This window comes from Gossypium hirsutum, chromosome A09, assembly GCF_007990345.1.
Source record: "Gossypium hirsutum isolate 1008001.06 chromosome A09, Gossypium_hirsutum_v2.1, whole genome shotgun sequence".
NCBI lineage: Eukaryota > Viridiplantae > Streptophyta > Magnoliopsida > Malvales > Malvaceae > Gossypium > Gossypium hirsutum.
The window spans coordinates 76782306-76801619 of NC_053432.1; the positions used below are offsets into that span (position 1 = coordinate 76782306).

General features: G+C 32.7%; 1 protein-coding gene and 2 long non-coding RNA genes across 4 annotated transcripts; all 3 read left to right on the forward strand.

Moving 5' to 3' along the window:
• Positions 1-807: 807 nt before the first annotated feature.
• LOC107937060 (pyruvate decarboxylase 2) lies at positions 808-18688 on the forward strand. Of its 2 annotated transcripts, XM_041076868.1 has the most exons (7): positions 883-1578; positions 1676-1839; positions 1938-2588; positions 2697-2814; positions 2951-3139; positions 3245-3301; positions 18602-18688. In XM_041076868.1, the coding sequence occupies exons 1-7, from the start codon at positions 1054-1056 to the stop codon at positions 18671-18673; spliced, it is 1776 nt and encodes a 591-aa protein (XP_040932802.1). In that variant the 5' UTR covers positions 883-1053; the 3' UTR covers positions 18674-18688. The 2 variants fall into 2 exon arrangements, with proteins under 2 accessions (XP_040932801.1, XP_040932802.1); XM_041076867.1 differs by lacking the exon at positions 18602-18688 and having other exon boundaries at positions 808-1578; positions 3245-3600.
• On the forward strand, positions 10469-11212 carry LOC107937061 (uncharacterized). Its single transcript, XR_001694564.2, has 2 exons — positions 10469-10659; positions 10981-11212. It is a non-coding gene; the product is annotated as an uncharacterized lncRNA (long non-coding RNA).
• On the forward strand, positions 15033-18372 carry LOC107937062 (uncharacterized). The gene is made up of 3 exons (XR_001694565.2): positions 15033-15336; positions 15460-15578; positions 18155-18372. It is a non-coding gene; the product is annotated as an uncharacterized lncRNA (long non-coding RNA).
• Positions 18689-19314: the final 626 nt, after the last annotated feature.

Here is a 19314-nt window from a genome sequence, read left to right on the forward strand (position 1 = left end):
ATATGATTAACATTTGGGGCAGCATTCGGTATTTGATGCCTAATTATGAGGTATTTTGGATGGTCTGATGTTCTTTAAAAAACAAGGCTATGAAAAGGTAATGATTCAATCTGATAATTTGCAAGTGGTTAAAGCTACCCAAGACAATCCATTGGGAGACTTGAATTTAGTTTTGATCAAGCGGATTCAACAAATTTTTCAACATGAAAGTCATTGGCTTTTAAGGCATGTTTCTAAAGAAAAGAATCAGACTGCATAACAAAAATATCTTTTGATAAAAGGAAAGATTTACAATTGTTTGAGAGTCTGCCTAGGGAAATAAAAGAAGTCTTAATTCCCGATAGATTAGAAGGCAATTGTGGCCAAATTAATTTAGTTTAATTCCTTTTGTTTGTTTTCGTTAAAAAAGAAAATATTTTAAAGTTTTTGTAGTTTTGTAAATGAAATATTTTATTTGAATTGAATTGCAATTGAAAAAATAATTGTCAGGATATGTTTTATACAATAAATGTTAACTCTGTTACAATTTAAAGTTATTTTATTTTATTTAATGGTATAGGGACTAAATTTAAATCATTTAAGGAGGACTAATTTGATATTGTCATTATAATATAGGGATCTGCACAGTAGTTAACCTAATTTAGAAAGAACGAATGTGTCCATACGTTGTAGCGCCACATTAATGTGTCCTACGTAGGCAATTAGTTAGTAAAAGAGAAGCGCGTGAGGGTGATTTCTTGCCTCGCAATCACATTAATGATGGTACCGAATCTGCCCATAAAACATCTCCCAGCCGTAGTACTGTGCATTCAAAAAACAGCAATACTTGTACGAGGGGAAAAATCATCCATAGGAACTAGAAAACAAATCCACCCGGTCCACTCCCAGAGAAAAAACCGCCCCCTGTATCATTTTCCCTTTTAAATTCCATTATTTTCCACTTCACCTCACATTCACATTCAAACTATTTCACCAAAACAAAAGGTTTTCCTCTCCTCCTTTGATTTACTCTGGCATTTTTCTTCGCCCGATTTCCTATTTTTTTTCTTTGAAATGGATACGAAGATTGGATCACTCGACAACTGCAAGCCTGCTTCCAACGACGTTTGCTCTCCGGTAAACGGCACCGTTTCCACCATTCAAGGTTCCGTTTCCCCCGCCGTTGTCAACTGCTCTGAAGCCACTCTAGGCCGCCACCTGGCTAGGCGGCTTGTTCAGATCGGAGTGAACGATGTTTTCTCTGTTCCCGGGGATTTCAACTTGACTTTGCTTGACCATTTGATTGCCGAGCCTGGGCTTAACCTCATCGGCTGCTGTAATGAACTCAACGCTGGGTACGCCGCTGATGGTTATGCTCGATCACGTGGCGTTGGTGCCTGCGTTGTCACATTCACCGTTGGTGGGCTAAGCGTTTTGAATGCCATCGCCGGTGCTTACAGTGAGAGTCTCCCTCTTATCTGCATTGTGGGAGGACCCAACTCTAATGACTATGGAACTAACCGGATTCTTCACCACACTGTTGGCTTGCCTGATTTTAGTCAAGAGCTCAGATGTTTCCAGACTGTTACTTGCTATCAGGTTATATTCTATCCTTTCCCCTGTTATTAAATACTATTGCTGTAGTTTTTTGTTTAATCAGGAAGATGCTAAATATGGTGTCTTTGGTTTTCTCTAGGCTGTGGTTAATAACTTGGAGGATGCTCATGACATGATCGACACAGCTATTTCAACTGCTTTGAAAGAAAGCAAGCCTGTTTATATCAGCATCGGCTGTAACTTGGCCGCAATTCCTCATCCCACTTTTGCCCGTGAGCCCGTTCCATTTGTACTCTCTCCAAAGTATGCTTTTGTCCTTCTCTTTACAAGTTTTAGATTGTTCAGTAATTAATTTTCACGTCACGTACTTCTTTTTTTTTTTTTTTTCTTAATGGGTGTAGATTAAGTAATAAGATGGGATTAGAGGCAGCGGTGGAGGCAGCTGCAGAGTTCTTGAACAAGGCCGTGAAACCCGTTTTAGTCGGTGGACCAAAGCTACGTGTTGCCAAGGCATGCGAGGCTTTTGTTGAGTTGGTTGATGCTGGTGGCTACGCCGTGGCGGTAATGCCATCGGGTAAAGGGCTTGTCCCTGAACATCATCCTCATTTCATTGGGACGTATTGGGGAGCTGTTAGTACTGCATTTTGTGCTGAGATCGTTGAATCTGCTGATGCTTATTTATTCGCTGGACCTATTTACAATGATTATAGCTCTGTTGGGTACTCTTTGCTTCTTAAGAAAGAGAAGGCGATTATTGTGCAGCCTGATCGGGTGATCATTGGTAATGGGCCTGCATTTGGGTGTGTTTTGATGAAAGACTTCCTTAGAGAGCTTGCCAAGAGGCTTAAGCACAATAATACTGCTTTTGAGAATTACCATAGGATTTTTGTTCCTGAGGGACAACCTTTGAAGGCAGCACCTAAAGAGCCTTTGAGGGTCAATGTTTTGTTCCAACATATACAGAAGATGCTTTCTGGTGAAACTGCCGTGATTGCTGAAACTGGGGATTCTTGGTTTAACTGCCAGAAGCTGAAGTTGCCATCAGGATGTGGGTGAGTGTTAGAGAATAAACTTTTATGTTAATCTTCAACTTAGACTATTAATAAAAATTCCAAGATGGGGTTTTTTAGTTACATACTGAACTAAAAACTTTTGCGCAGGTATGAATTCCAAATGCAGTATGGATCAATTGGGTGGTCAGTTGGCGCTACTCTTGGATATGCACAGGCTGTTCCAGAGAAACGTGTCATCGCTTGCATTGGTGATGGTAGTTTTCAGGTACTTACTGTCATTTTTGGCCAGTAATAATATTTTTTGCGTGGAAAAACACATGCACTAATAAATTGATTCACATGTGTATAATGTTCTTGTTTTGGGTACATCTTTATAATGTTGGTGGTGATTGGTTCAATAGGTGACCGCACAAGATGTGTCCACAATGCTGCGATGTGGGCAGAAGACCATAATTTTCCTCATAAACAATGGTGGGTACACCATTGAAGTAGAGATTCATGATGGACCGTACAATGTGATAAAGAATTGGAACTATACTGCCTTGGTTGATGCAATTCATAATGGTGAAGGCAAGTGCTGGACAACCAAGGTGAGTCAAATTCAAACCCCGTACATTGCTTGAATGAATCAAAAGAAGTTGCTGACATTGATAAAATTTCTTGATATAATACTAAAAAAATTGATATTGTTTTAGGTATTTTGTGAGGAAGAGCTCATTGAAGCAATTGAGACGGCAACAGGAGCGAAGAAGGACTGCTTATGCTTCATTGAAGTGATCGTTCACAAGGATGATACTAGCAAAGAACTGTTGGAGTGGGGCTCCAGGGTTTCTGCTGCGAATAGCCGACCCCCAAATCCTCAGTAAATTCTTGGTGCTGCCTTCAGCACATGATGCTTTATGGTTTGACCTATTTAAGTTTGATGAAAATTTATGGTATGAAAGCCGAGTTTTTCAACATTTTTCCAAAATTTGTGGAGTGCTTGCTTATATTTGTGTACATTCACTTTTAATGTCGTTTCCGGTAATGAATGCAATGTTCTGGTTTTATATCTCTTTTGTCTTTTGTTGACAACTTGGTGAGTAGTGTAAGGTACTATTTTTCATAATAAAGGCGGAAAGGCAATAGTTACAATCGAATCATGAATGAAAAAAATTTCTAATTGCCGATTCTTATTTTATTAAATATATTAAATTAAAATTTTGTTATAGTATAACAAGTTTCATATTATTACACATAAATTTAAAGGCATATATGTTTGAAAAAAATATATGATAATTTAAATAATTAACTTATTTAGATTCTAAAACTATTATTTTAGAAATTTTGAATTTTAAAAATTATTTTGAATTTTTTTTGTAATTTTTGTTGAGAGTAGGATGAGTAAAATTCAATTCGATTGAAAAATTCGATAAAAAATTTAAATTTTGAATTAAATAGTTTGAGTTATTTGAGTTAATCAAGTTATTCATATCAACTTGAATAAAAAAAATTAAGCTTTTCAGTTTAACTCAAAAATAAATTACACAATTTGAGTTATCAGAAAATTCGAATAAGAAAAGGCAAAACTATGTTGTTTGATAAATGTTTACTTTTTTTTTTAAAGTTAAAAGTCAAAATCATTAAGTTAAAATGCAAAACTACATCATTACTAGTTATATAATCGGTCTATGTAAACGCAACATTGAATATAAATAATAGGATTAGTTAACTTGACTTAATTCAAAATTTTTTTTACTCGATTCGATTCAACTCGATCGAATACTTACCCCTAGTTAAGATATATCAATTTGCTCATTTTTAAAATTGTTAGTGATCAAAGAGATATTTACATCAATATTTTATTCGAATTATGCAAGTTACTCAAATTATAAAATTCAACTTAATTTAAAATCAAAACTCGAATCGAGTTTATTCGAATAACTTAAAATTTAAATTTTTTTTGATTTTTTAAATTAAATCGAGTTTTGTTTGGTTTTAGTGGCAAGAATGCAAGGTATGCTTAACATTCCTATTGAAATTTGTGATAGAATGAACGCAAAAATGGGAAAGATTTTCTTTAAAGCTAATCCTAACATGTAAAGGTATCAAGAGGGTTTTCGTGTTTAGAAGCAGATAAATTACTTCCCCCTTAAAAAAGATACATGGATGATAGGGAAAGATTAGAAAAGCTATGGGTTGTATGAAAATAGTATGTGTTCTGAAACACTCTGTCGAAACCATTTTTTCGAGTTAGGAAAAACGGGGATCGACTTTTAAAACCGAGTGTGGAGTCGCCACCAATCTTTTGTTTAGGTGTGATTGGATCACCTAATAAAACATTTTAAAACAATTCTGGTCCAAAAAAATTTAAAAATGGGTTCGGGAGCCAATTACGTATGAGGAAGGATTAGCACCCTCACTACGCCCAAAAATTGGTACCAGGTTGATTAAATGCTGTCCTCATATCTAAAATTTTTGAAAAGATTTTTTGAAGTTTAATGCCTTTTAAAACATTTGAGTAGTTTGAATTAGTTATCAAAATTCTATCATTTCAAAGGTATGCCATATCATATCCAGCACAATTAAACACGATCTTTATACCTTTAAAAATACGATTGACTTTTGACCTTCAAAAAGCTCATATTATAACACCCCCTACCCGTATTCCGAGCCTAGAATAGGGTACGAGGCATTACTGAACTTAATATGATCAATCATGTAAAAAAATCAGCCATAAAATTTCTTCTAAATTAAAAACTTTCATACATATGTTTAACGTCCCTTATATGGGCCTACGAGGCCCAAAAAATACATTCAGGGTGGTTCGGGACCAAACCGTAAACATATGAAACTTTTGCAACACTTAGAAAATTTTCACACTTTGGAGAGTCACACGCTCATGTTTTCAACCCGTGTAACTCTCTGTTTATAACTTCATCACCCTTGTCAGTCGTACATTTCATATAAATAACAAGAAACGTGTATGGGCTTAATTCTCATTAAATTTCTCATATATATACACAATTTCACGTTATGTAATCATACAACATATATCAGCCATATCTCTGTAATCTAAATATAATTTCATAACAACTTATCTTGATTTCATACTATTTCATATTTAAGCTTAAATAACCAAAGTATTTGAAATATCATCTTTATGCAAATAGTACACATGAGGTATATAATTCTATAATTATGAATAAACACATTTATCAAACATTTTCCATATTCATATATCAATGTCTCATATCTCCATATATCAATAACCGTCATTTTCATGAATTCCGAGTTCAATTTCATAATTATTTGTCTCGTGTTCAATTTATTCCATATCGAAATTTTTTTCATTAAAACATTTGAATTATCAATACATATGGACAGTACATTCAAGATGAACAATTATATTCACAAATGAATTCATTTATCAACCAAGTTCTATACTCGTATCTTATCAACTCGTACTTCCATGTATCACATAATTCCATGTAACACTTACCAAACTTTGTCAAATTAGTGAACGTCTTACGGAATTGAGTACTTCGTTTTCTTGATGCCATAGTTCAACTATGGTCTTACACATCTTCACATAATGATGCCATAGCCCAGCTATGGTCTTACACATATTCATATATCGATGCCATAGCCCAGCTATGGTCTTACACGAATCACATATCTCACTGATGCCATATCCCAGATATGGTCTTATACAGTAGCATATATCACACCGATGCCATATCCCAGATATGTTCTTATACGGAAATCACTTGTCACTTGTCTCGTAGCCGGAGCTACCACTTTTCACTGATCAGGTAGCCGGAGCTACCACTTTTCACTTATCAGGTAGCCGGAGCTACCACTTTTCACTGATCAGGTAGCAAAAGCTACCACTTTTCACTGATCAGGTTGCTGAAGCTACCACTTTTCACTTGTCATTTGTCATTGATCAGATAAGTGTAGCCGAAGCTATCACTTATCACTTTCACTTTTCCTTGATCAGATAAGTGTAGCCGAAGCTATCACTTATCACTTGTTGCCATGTTCCAACCATGGTCTTTTCCTTCAATTCATCTTGTCACTGAACTGAAATGCTCAATTTGATCATTTATTCAATTTTCATGCTTTTACATTATTCACGATTTTATCATCAATACATATGAAATAACACATCATGAAATTCATAAAATTAACAAATAATCACTAAAATTTTAGCCATGTAAACTCACAAGTTCAATTTTTGTATCATAACGATAATCATAATTTCATAATAAATATTCCAAATAAATCATTATATCATTTCTAATTCAACACTTACGATTATAATCGGGCATGTGATCAATTTATACACGAGTCATTCATATATATATGTATATTTTTCCTCCTCCTCCTCTCCATCCACATCCTTAGTATAAACAACACACTTGTAGGTAACATTATCCATAATTTTCATTATCTACTTATGTGAATATTCAAGCTGTCCATCTGTGTTATAGTCACAAAATTATTTTTATCTTGAGCTACAGAACTCCAAATTAAGATCCATAAATTTTACCATAAACTAGACTCATATGTATTCTTACCATAAAAAATTCATAATTTTTGGTTGGGGCAATTAATACAGTTTATTCATTGAAGTCTCCCCTGTTCTGTTGTCTGACAGTTCCGACCCTTCTTCACTAAAAATTAGTTATCTTCTCGTACAGGATTCGAATGATGTCGTAGTTTGTTTCTCTTGAAAATAGACTCATTCAGGATTCTAAGCATATAAATTTAATCCCATAATTATTTTTATCCAATTTTTTTATGATTTTACAAAGTCAGAACAGGGGAACCCGAAATCATTCTGACCTTGTCTCACAAAAGTTATTGTATCTCATGATTTACAATTCCATTGCTTACATAATTTCTTTTATAAGAAACTAGACTCAATAAGTTTTAATTTCATATTTTATTAATACTATAATTCAATTTCTAAAATTTTTGGTGATTTTTCAAAGTTAAACTACTGCTGCTGCCCAAAACAGTTTTAGTGCAAAATGTTGATTTCCATTTTACCCCAAATTTCTCAATTCATACAATTCAGTCCTTACTCAATTAACCCCTAAATTAAGATAATTTTCTCAATTAATACTTTTTATAGACATTATAAGTTATTTCATAACTATTTAAATTCATAATTTTCACATAAAACTCTAACTTCAAACTCTTTTACAATTAGGTCCCAAACATTCACTTTCTATTCAATTCTTTCAATAAAATCAGCATATAAACAATTTAAAGCTCTAATTCCATGCCAAATAATCATATACTTCCAGCACATATTCATAGCAACTTTCAATGTCTTTCAGAGAATCAAAAACTAATGAACTCAACAAGTGGACCTAGTTGTAAAAGTCACAAAAACACAAAAATTTCAAGGAGAAAGCAAGAATTAAACTTACATGAAGCTAGAGTATGAAAACCAGCTTGAACCCTCCTCCATGGCTGTTTTTTAGCTGATGAATATGAAGAGAAATGAAGAGAATTCTAGATATTCCAATTTAGTCCCATTTTTATTTAGCTAATTTTGGCAATTTTCCAATTTTGCCCTTATTTCACCCATTTCCTGATTTTTCTCAGTTATTTCCGCCCAAAATATCTCCTTTGGGCTTATTTGCACTTTAGGTCCTTCCTCATTTGACAATTGAGCTATTTAATCCTTTTAGCAACTTTTACACCCTTTTCAATTTAGTCCTTTTTATTTAATTAACCACCCAAACGTCAAAATTTTCTGACTAAATTTTATTACTATCTCACCAACACTCCATAAATATTTCTAAAAATATTTATGGCTCGATTTATGAAGTTGAGGTCTCGATACCTCATTCTCGACCCAATTTACCTAATTAATTTTATTAAATCACCAAATTCACTAATTCAAAAATGCTTTTATATTCACATTTGACTCATAGGTATTAATTTATTAAATTTTCAATTCACCCGTCGGATTTAGTGATCTCAAATCTCTATTCTCGATACCACTGAAAATTAGGCTGTTACACATATGCTAAAATTATAAAAGGATATCCAAATATTTAGTTCGACGAAAAATCATACCCAGCACAATAGGGCACGATTTCCCGAATTCCCCAAATATTGAATATTGCCTTATTTTGGAATCTTTGAATGATAAAGAAAATTGGAAATTAGCTCAAAACGCATTTATTTTTCTTGAAATAACAACGAGACAACTAATATCAACCAAAATATTGAAATTTGAATCACGATGCAACAATATAGAAAAAATCAAAGTTTCAAACATGGATTACTATACGAAATATTATACAAGTAAACAAAAAGAACAAATTAACATAATTTAAATAATAGTGCAAAAGGCTAATAATCAATATAAAAACAATAATACATGAAATAATATGAAAACTAAAGCGACACATAGCACACAAAACAATTTAGAAACAATTTGAAAACTATTAAATATATGAAAACTTACAAAATGAACAACACATGATTGGGTTTGAAATAATGCACATATATTAAATAAAACTAAGAATATGTAAATGAGTATGAAAATAAATATTGTGAAAGAAGCCATTTGGAGCTAATAACATGCAAGAATATTTTAAAAACGAAACATATATATTTAAAGATGTTAATGTACATACAATAATAAAAATCAATAAAACAATATATAATGAAAATATAATATAATAACAGAGAATAAACAATATACATGAAAGAAGAACACACCAATATACAATGAAACTACATATACATGAAAGAATCTTAAATAATAAAGAAATAATAATATATGTATTTTTAAAGAATAAGTTATGTACATAATAAATTTGAAAGGAAATACAAGTAGAAATTATATAAAATATCATGGAATTAAAATATAAATTATAAGATTAAATTAACTTTATCATAAGCTATATACGTAACATATTTTAACAACATAACTATATAGACAAATAGATTTCTTTTTAAGAAAAAAAATTATATATTTAAAATAACATGATTAAATATATGCACCAAGTATGTGAATAATAGTTATTTAAATGATACATAAAATATGTGGATTTTCCTTAAAATAAAAAAAAAACATATATAACAAAATATAGGGATAGGTTTAAAAGAAATCACATGTATAAAATAATATAAAATTAATAATATACATGACATTCTATCATGAATCATATATATATAATAATATACAAAAACATTAAGAAAAATATTATACAAAACGTTAAAGTGACATGATATAAAAATTTTTACAATAATGATTTTAAAAAACAAAGTAAAATTATTAAAGTAGCTAGAAATATAAAAATAAGTAATCAAGAATTAAAAATGTATGTTAAGTGGATTTTTAAAATAATGATGAATTATGCAAAATAAAAAAAAACTCAATCAAAATAGTATATATGTACAAATATATAAAAAGATTTAAACTAAATATTATACAAAATGTCAAAATAATATGATATATAAAAAAGAACTTCAAAATAATTACACAAATAAAAACAAAGCAAAATTATTAAAAAGCTCAACACATGTATAAAAATATTAAATGAATTTTAAAATAATGAATTATACAAATAGAAAACTCAATTAAAATAGAATTAAAATAGAAGGGATAATTTACAAATAAAAAAAACTATTGAAATAGAAATAATGACTAAAGCGCAACATACATGAATATTCAGGTATCAAAACTGAAAATATTCCAGGTCTTGAAACACTGTGTTTAGGTGCGGACTGAATTGCAAAGACACGCAAATTCTAGGAAAATTTTGAAATAAAATAAAACATAAATACAGATCAATTAAAAGCCTGCCCAAAGGTGAAGGATCAGTTGCGCAATTTGACCATTCGAAGTGCAAAAGTGTGGGTCCATACAGCACCGTTTCAAATTCAACACAAAATCAAGCTAAAAAGAACCTAAAGTCAAAACAGTTGCTTTAACAAAATCAAAAGAAACAAAAAAAAAAAAAACCAAAACCCATCCTTATTCATTCGGCTAAACTAGAGGCATTACTCTACCACCCCTTCGCCTCCATATCTTCAAATCTGATCCCTGAATCCTCATCAAAGCTTCGATTTCAATGAAACAATCAAGGATTCAAAGGTTCCTTCAACAACAGATTAGTCTCCCTTTCCCCTTATAGATTTATTTTTTTCATACAATAGATAAAGAATGATGAAATAGAAATGAAAATCAAGGAAGAACACGATCTAAAATCACCTTAAAACTAATTTCAAATTGATTTTTTTTCAGTATCCATGTGTATTTCTGTGGGAAAAAAAATGATCCCCTTTACATCGTTTTTTCTGGCTTTTTATAGCCAAATGAAAAAATAATAATAATATTAATCATAATAAAAAATACAAGCAATTTTCCCTTAGATCTCCTTGCCGTCAATCTGTTGTGGTTGTTATTTTGTTGCAGGCACGAACAGAGCCAGCTGGATGATGGGGTACGTGGCAACGGCGAATGAGGTGCACGTGGGGCTGGCACGGAGGTAGCAGCGGTGCCGGAGGCTGTTGAAAGTTGCTGCGGCGCAAAGGATGATGCTAGGGTCTTTTAGAAATCTTAGATTTTGGGCCAATTTGTGTTTGGGTTTATTTGGGCTTTGATTTAGTTGTTGAGTTGTTATAAAATGGACTATGGACACTTATTATTTTTGAGGTTTTTTATTTTTGTTTTATTTTTAATTTTTATTCTGGTTTTGGTATGATATAAGCCCGGGCAGATTTGGGCTTATACAACTGCCCTTCTTTGCTTGTTGTTGTGTAACGAGAATAGAGCAAAGACTTCAAATAGGGTCAATTTTACCTGATTTTGATAAATCTTGACTATAACTTTAGGGAAATAGGGCTGGTGACTCAAAGCTGCTCCATTGCCAATACATGGAGATAAGATTCGCCATCTTCAATCTGCTCCGCAACTGATTTAGGGAAATAGATCTTCAATCTTCAGTCTGCTTCCTTCCTACCTCAGAAAGATAAGACTAAAATTGCAGACCTGCTCTCTTGCAACCTCAGAAAGATAAGGTTAGTGGTAAAATTTGCTATATTACCGATACATGGAGATAAGATTCACCATCTTCGATCTGCCCCACAACTGCTTAGAGAAATAGATCTTCAATCTTCAATTTGCTTTCTTGCTACCTTAGCAAGATAAGACTGCTCTCTTGCTACCTTAGGGAGATAAGGCTGGTAAAATTTGCTCCATTGCCAATACATAGAGATAAGATTCACTATCTTTAATCTGCTTCGCTGCAACTTCAGGGAGATAAGATCTTCAATTTTTAATCTGCTTTTTTGCTACCCCAGAAAGATAAGACTCATTCTTCAACCTGCTCTCTTGCTACCTCAGAGAGATAAGGCTGATGGTTTAAATCTACTCCATTGCCGATATATGGAGATAAGATTCACCATCTGCAATTTGCTCTGCTGCAACTTCAGGGAAATAAATCTTGGGGCTTAAATCTACTCCATTGCCGATACACGGAGATAAGATTCGCCTCTTTCGATCTAACCCGCTTCTGTTCAGGGAAATAAGATCTTCAATCTTTAGTCTGCTTCCTTGCTACCTTAGGAAGATAATACTACAATCGCCAACCTGCTCTCTTGCTACCTCAGACAAATAAGGTCAATAGCTAAAATCTGCTCCATCGCCAATACATGGAGATAAGATTCGCCATCCTCGATCTGTTCCGTTATTGCTTAGGGAGATAAGATATTCAATCTTCAGTCTGCTTCCTTACTACCTCAGGAAGATAAGACTATCATCTTCAACCTGTTCTCTTGCTACCTCAGAGAGATAAGGTCAATGGCTAAAATCTGCTCCATTGTCGATACATGGAGATAAGATTCGCCATCTTCGATCTGTTCCGCTACTGCTTAGGGAGATAAGATCTTTCAATCTTCAGTCTGCTTTCTTGGTACTTCAGAAATATAAGATTATACCTTGAACCTGCTCCACTGTAACTTCAGAGAGATAAGGCTGGTGACTTAAATCCGCTCCATTGCCTGTATATGGAGATAAGATTCGTTGTCTTTGGTCTGTTTCACTATTGCTTAGGGAAATAAGACCTGCAATCCTCAGTCTACCCCACTGCAACCTTAAGGAGATAAGACTTGTCTATTGAGCCTGCTCCACTGCAATTTCAGGGAGATAAGGTTTGTAATCTTCGATCTATTCTACTGCAACTTCAGGGATATAAGATCTAATTTCACCGATGTTACTACACCGTCCTCTCGGACCTGTACTGTAGACTCAGTTTCATGTATCATGATTATGCCAAATAATTAGGATGTTATAATCAAAATGAACCAAATGCTCCTAACTAGATGTGATGCTTATGTCAAATAATTAGGATGCTATGATCAAAATGAACCAAATACTCCTAACTAGATGTGATGCTGATGTCAAATAATTAGGATGCTATGATTGAAATGAATCAAATGCTCCTAACTAGATGTGTTATGAATGATATATGAATGCAAAGATGAAAATGATCTTTTTTAAATGATCTTTTTTTTTTCTTTTTCTTTTTCTTGGTAAAAAATGCTTAAGGCATCATTGTTTGTTGTTCACTAGAGCATTATCACTGATTTATTATGCTGCCATCTTGTTCGGCTGGTATTCTTGACAGAAAACCCAAAGAAACAATCACATTCTGCTCAATAAGCTTGCCCCGTATTCCAAAGTCCCTTACACTGTAGTCTTCTGTTATTTTTAATTTTTATTCTGGTTTTGGTATGATATAAGCCCGGGCAGATTTGGGCCTATACACACTCGATGGTTCATCTTATTCGGACAAAAGACGACAGTGGCTTGCATGATGATATTTCATTCACATACAGATGTCGTTGTCATGCAAAAGAACAATTTCGGCTTTTTTACGCAAGTATCTATCTGCTGTGTAAAATATTCTATAAGAAACATGTTAACATGGCTACTGTTTGGGTGTATGGTGGGAAGAATCCTGCAAATTAAAATATTTTTATTTTTTTTACCTTCTCAATTGCTATCCAAAGGCCTTACTACATGGACACGTGTCCACTGCTTCTTCTCCTTTTGTGTCGAAAACTCATATTTATTATTATTTGTTTTTTTTCATAGCGGAGGTTAAACGACGCAGGTTGGTTATATCCAAGGGTATCTTTGCTGACAGATGGCATCCATTTAGGCATCAAACACCAATTGGTTTAGGACTTGGTAAAATACATGTGAATAATGTGGCAGATGGAGACAACTGTTGACCGTTCAACAAATAGCCATGGGAAAGTTTAGCGAAGATTTACAAATGAAACGAAGCAAAATAACGATGGGAGGAGCCGTTGATTTAACCAACAACTTGATTTACAAATGAAGCCACCAACGGTGCTCGATAGGTCACGTGATATCACATCATGTGATTCGAGTAAACTGACCTGAGATTGGGTCAAATTTAAAGGGCTTGAATGCAAGATGAGGACGTTTAAACTGCATGCAATGTTTTGCATGTTGTCTACGATGCTTAAAACGTCAAAATGACATGTCCATTTATTTATTACAGTTTTAATGTTATCTTGTTTATTACATGGTTATTATGTGTGTTAACTATGTCCTAGTTTATTACATCTATTAAATGTGTCTTAAGCATGTTTAATGTGTCTTAAAAGTGTGTTAAAATTCTGTTAAAGGTTATCACAGCTTTGTGTTTGTGTTAAATGTGTCCTAATGTTTGTTTAATCATGTGTCTTAAGAGAAGATCAATGGCCGGCCTAATTAAAGCTTAAGAAGGTTGCTCGTTTTTGCCAAAAAGAATCAATGGTGTTCACATTATGTGGCTGCTTGGATTTGCAAAGGCATCCATTATGTTACATTGAAAGTGACCATTCGGTAAACCCAAAGTGATTTATTGCACTACTTAAGATGGGAACTGAATGAAGCGATGGAGAATCTTAGAAACTGACTATTGGACATTTCATACTCCATTAAAGGCCACCGTCCATCATAATAGTTGATTGTGACTATTAGAGCTTGCTTAATCCTTAAGCATGCATGAGCGAATTTATGAAGCTAATATTGGTTATTCGGTTGAGGAGAAGACATTAATCTATTTTAATTGTTCATGTACTTCATTTATGGTTGAACATGACCACTCATCTACTAGGTGTCTTATATATATTTCGTTTAAGTGATTGTTGAAGGGTTAGACGTCTTATGATATGAACATATTTGAGTTAATTTTTTTTGTTTTTTAAGAACTGTTTAAACATATCAAGAATTCGTTCTTGTGGCATTCTCAAACTGAACTTATCTTTTTGTTAACCATTCTAAATTGTTGCAATTATCCTTATATCTTTGGTTCTTATCTTAATATAAATAGTAAGTCAAGGTTCTATCCATTTTTTAACTTTTCGATTTTAAACAACTTTATAGAATTCAGGTCTTATTTATATATAACATCAATTCTTTTCTAGTTCGTTTAAATTCGAGAATTATATCTAAAATTTATCATTAATTTACCTTCTCTTTCAATTTCATCCAAATCTAGTATAAGTAATTAAATCGTGAAACTACTAGTAACCGAGTTCACGTGAATAGGTTTTCTTTCTGGCAACGGTTGCTCGATCCAGCCATTGCCACGTAGCTAACGGGGCAGTCAAGTACAACCGGCTCATCTAGGTGTCGCTTCACACCGTCATCCGGGAAAGCTTCAATCTTTATCAGGACTTGGTTTTCCATTTCCAATATCAATCATGCATAAATGCGTTTCAAAGCTGTGTTCTGCAATGACAACTGTAAAATGTTGTTTTTCCATTTTCTCACCTTTTTTTTTCTAAAATTCTATGCTTTTTTACTATATAGAATTTATTTCATTGAGTTCCTTTTGTTTTGATGATACTTTTTCATGGATCGTCGTAATTTCAGCTTTATCGGTTGGGTTTTTGGGAGGCTTGTACTGCTTTCTTTTAGTTAACCTCTTCTGAAACTATACTGCTTTGGTTGATGCAATTCATAATGGTGAAGGCAAGTGCTGGACAACCATGGTGAGTCAAAATTCAAACCCCGTACATTGCTCGAATGAATCAAATGAAGTTCCTGACATTGATAAATTTACTTGATATAATACTAAAAAAAATTGATATTGTTTTAGGCATTTTGTAATGGCCTAAATTCAAGGTTATCGGAATAGTAGTTTCGTAACCACAAATCCGATTTAAAGAGAAATTTATTTCAATATTTTTTCATGAAAATTGATATGATAGGAAAATCGTATGAAAATATTGATAGAAAAATTTTACCGATTTAGTGGTTAGTTAGAAAAAGAAATTATTAAAAATTGGGTAAAAACAAGATATCGGGATCTCTATCTTATAAAACCGAGTCAAAAATAATTTTATAAATATTTATGAAATGTTATTAGTGTGGTATTAAAATTTTGTTAGGAAATTTTAATGTTTGGGTAGTCAATTAAATAAAAAGGACTAAATTGTAATAGGTGTAAAAGTTGCTAGAATGATTAAATAGCTTAAGAGTCTAATGAGAAAGGATTTAAAAGGAAATTAGACCCAAAAGTTATTTGGGCTGGACGGTATGAAATCAGCAGAAAAATTGATAAATTAAAGGTAAAATTGGAATATTGCAAAATTAACTAAATAAAGCTAGGACTAAATAGGAAATATCTAGATTTCTCTTCATTTCTCTTCAATTCCAGCAGCTAAAAATGCCATAGGAGGGTTCTATAAGCTGGTATTTCATAAATTTTTCACCAAGTGAGTTAATACTTGCCTTTTTCTTGTAATTTTTGTGTTTCTAAGACTTTTACAACTAGGTCCTACTATTAAATTCATTAGTTTTTGATTTCATGGACGAAATTGAAAGTCACCATGGTTGAGTGATGTAAGTTTATGATGAAATAGAATAAAATTAAAGCTTTAATTTGTTTATGAGATGATTTTATTAGGTAATTTCAATAGAAATTTATTTTTAGGACCTAATTGTGAAAATGCTTGGAATTAAAGTCTATTGCTGAAATTCTGATTCCTAAAGGTTTTAAACTAGTTTAAGGTGATAGAAAAAAATATTAATTGAGAAAAATCAGTTCAATTGAGAGGGTAATTGAGTAGGGACGAATTTATCATTTATTAAAAGCTTAGGGGAAAAATGGTAATAAACAACTTGCACAAAAACAGTTTGGACAGCAGCAGTAGACTAACTTTGAAAAATCACCATAAATTTTAGAAATCAAATTAGAAGATGAAAAAAATATGGAATTAAAGCTTATTGAGTCTAGTTTCTCATAGAAGAAATAGTGTAAGCAATGGATTTGTAAATTTTGAGATATAATAAATTTTGTGAGACAATGTCAGAATGAATTCAGGTTCCCCTGTTCTGACTTTGAAAAATCATGAAAATTTTAATAAAAACAATTAGGGGCTTAAATTTATATGTATAGAATCCTTAATGAGTTTATTTTTAAGAGAAACAAACTAGAACATCATTTGAATTCTGTATGAAGAGATAATTAATTTTTAGTGAAGAAGGGTCAGAACTGTCGACAGCAGAACAGGGGTGACTTTAAAGAATAAACTGTACTGATTGGCTAAACAAAAAATTCTGAAAATTTTATAGTAGGAAGATATGTGAGTCTAGTTTCAGGGAAAATTATCAGATCCTAATTTGGAGTTCTGTATCTCAAGATAAAAATAATTTAGTGACTATGACTCAAGTAGACAGCTTTGAATGAACTATAAATAATAGTTGAATTATAGAGAATGTTGCATATGAACATGAAATGTATTAAATTGATAATTAAATTTATTTATTTAGATCCAGAAGATTCAAATACGAAGCTAGATCGAGGAAAGGAAAAAGTTCAGGATTAGTAGATTTTTTTTGTTTGCAAATAAGTATCAAGGTAAGTTCATGTAACTTGAATTAGATCCTTAAATGCTTAAGATTGTATGTTATTGATGTGAATATGATTTGAATGTTCATTGTATGAAAATTAATGAAATATTGATATATTTGATAAAATGGGAAGAAATTTCGGTTGAATGAAAGGAAAATTCGATGGATCTCTGAAAAGGAATTGACGGTAAAAAGGATCTAGCCCGGACGGGTGATCCTATCTTGATATAGCCCTCCCGAAGAATATGTGTAAAATGGATTTAGCCTGGACGGGTAATCCGAATTAGGGTCTGAATTTAGCCTGGACTGGTAATCCCGCTGCAAGGTTGAGGTTCGCGGGAGTGTGCTCTCTGAAATGGATATGTGCGCACATGAATATGAATTGACGGACCCGGAATTGTACACTAAAAGTGTACCTCTGAAAAATCCATCGAAATTCCGATAAATTCAACGGGATAAATATGAAAAAATAACAAGGAAATGGAAATCATGGTATTGATGAGCTCATCAATCATAGTATATATTATTGGTACATGGAAATTATTGTACTACCTTGAATGTTGAGTTTGTGCATATTAGGGTAATAATGCATTGAATGGATATAGGAATGTTTATTGTATTGTATTGAAAATATTAGGTAAGTATAATTCTTGTTACATGAGCTTACTAAGTACAAAGTGCTTACCCCGTTTTCTTTTTCCCTGTTTTGTAGTGTCAAGAGCTCGGAGGTCGAATTTGGTCGGAGACACATCACACTATCAACCTCAGGACTTCGGTATATAAAGAAACTTTATTTTGGAAATCAATGGCATTTATAAGCTAATAAAGTAAATGATTTTGTGAAATGAATGTAAAGTTAGCCATTGGTATGGTTAACAAACCTGGTTTTGGGTATGTGATGACGTTATTTTATAAATATGCATGAATTTATCTTGAAAATATGTTGAATTGGATTGGTTGATTTGGATTGGTCTCGATATAATATTGCAGGGAAGGTTAGATATCTGTAAAGGGATTATATTGAATTTTCCTAAAAAATAATAATAATAAATTCGTAAACTCTGGTAATACCTCGTACCCTATTCCAGCAATGAATACGGGTAGGGGGTATTACACATTTTGTGAGAAAGAGCTCATTGAAGCAACAGGAGCGAAGGAGGACTGCTTATGCTTCATTGAAGTGATCGTTCACAAGGATGATACTAGCAAAGAGCTGTTGGAGTGGGGCTGAATAGCCGACCCCTAATCCTCAGTAAATTCTTGGCGCTGCCTTCAGCACATGATGCTTTATGCTTTGACCAATTTAAGTTGATGAAAATTTATGGTATGAAAGCTGAGTTTTTCAACATTTTTCCAAAATTTGCGAGTGCTTGCTTATATTTGTGTACATCACTTTCAACGTCCTTTCCAGTAATGGATGCTATGTATTAATTTTTTATCTCTTTTGTCTTTTGTGGAAGGTACCATTTGGCATGATAAAGACGGAAAGGCAATAGGTACAAGTATGCGATGTATGGCTATTGAAATTTGTTATAGGGGAAGATTTTCTTTAAAGCTAATCCGAACATGTAAAGGTGTCAAGAGGCTTTTCTTGTTTAGAAGCACATAAAAATTTTCCCCCTTAAAAAGATACATGTATGATAGGGAATGATATTAGAAAAGCTATGGGTTGTATGAAAAAAGTATGTGTTCCAAAACACTAGATTTTTGCATCTTATTCGGACAAAAAAGGAACAGTGGCTTGCATGATGATATTTAATTCATATACAGATGTCGTTGTCATGCAAAAGAACAATTTCCCAACAGAAAAATATCCGTAGACTTGACATTTACAGCATATCTATAAGAAATATGCTAACATGGCTACAGTTT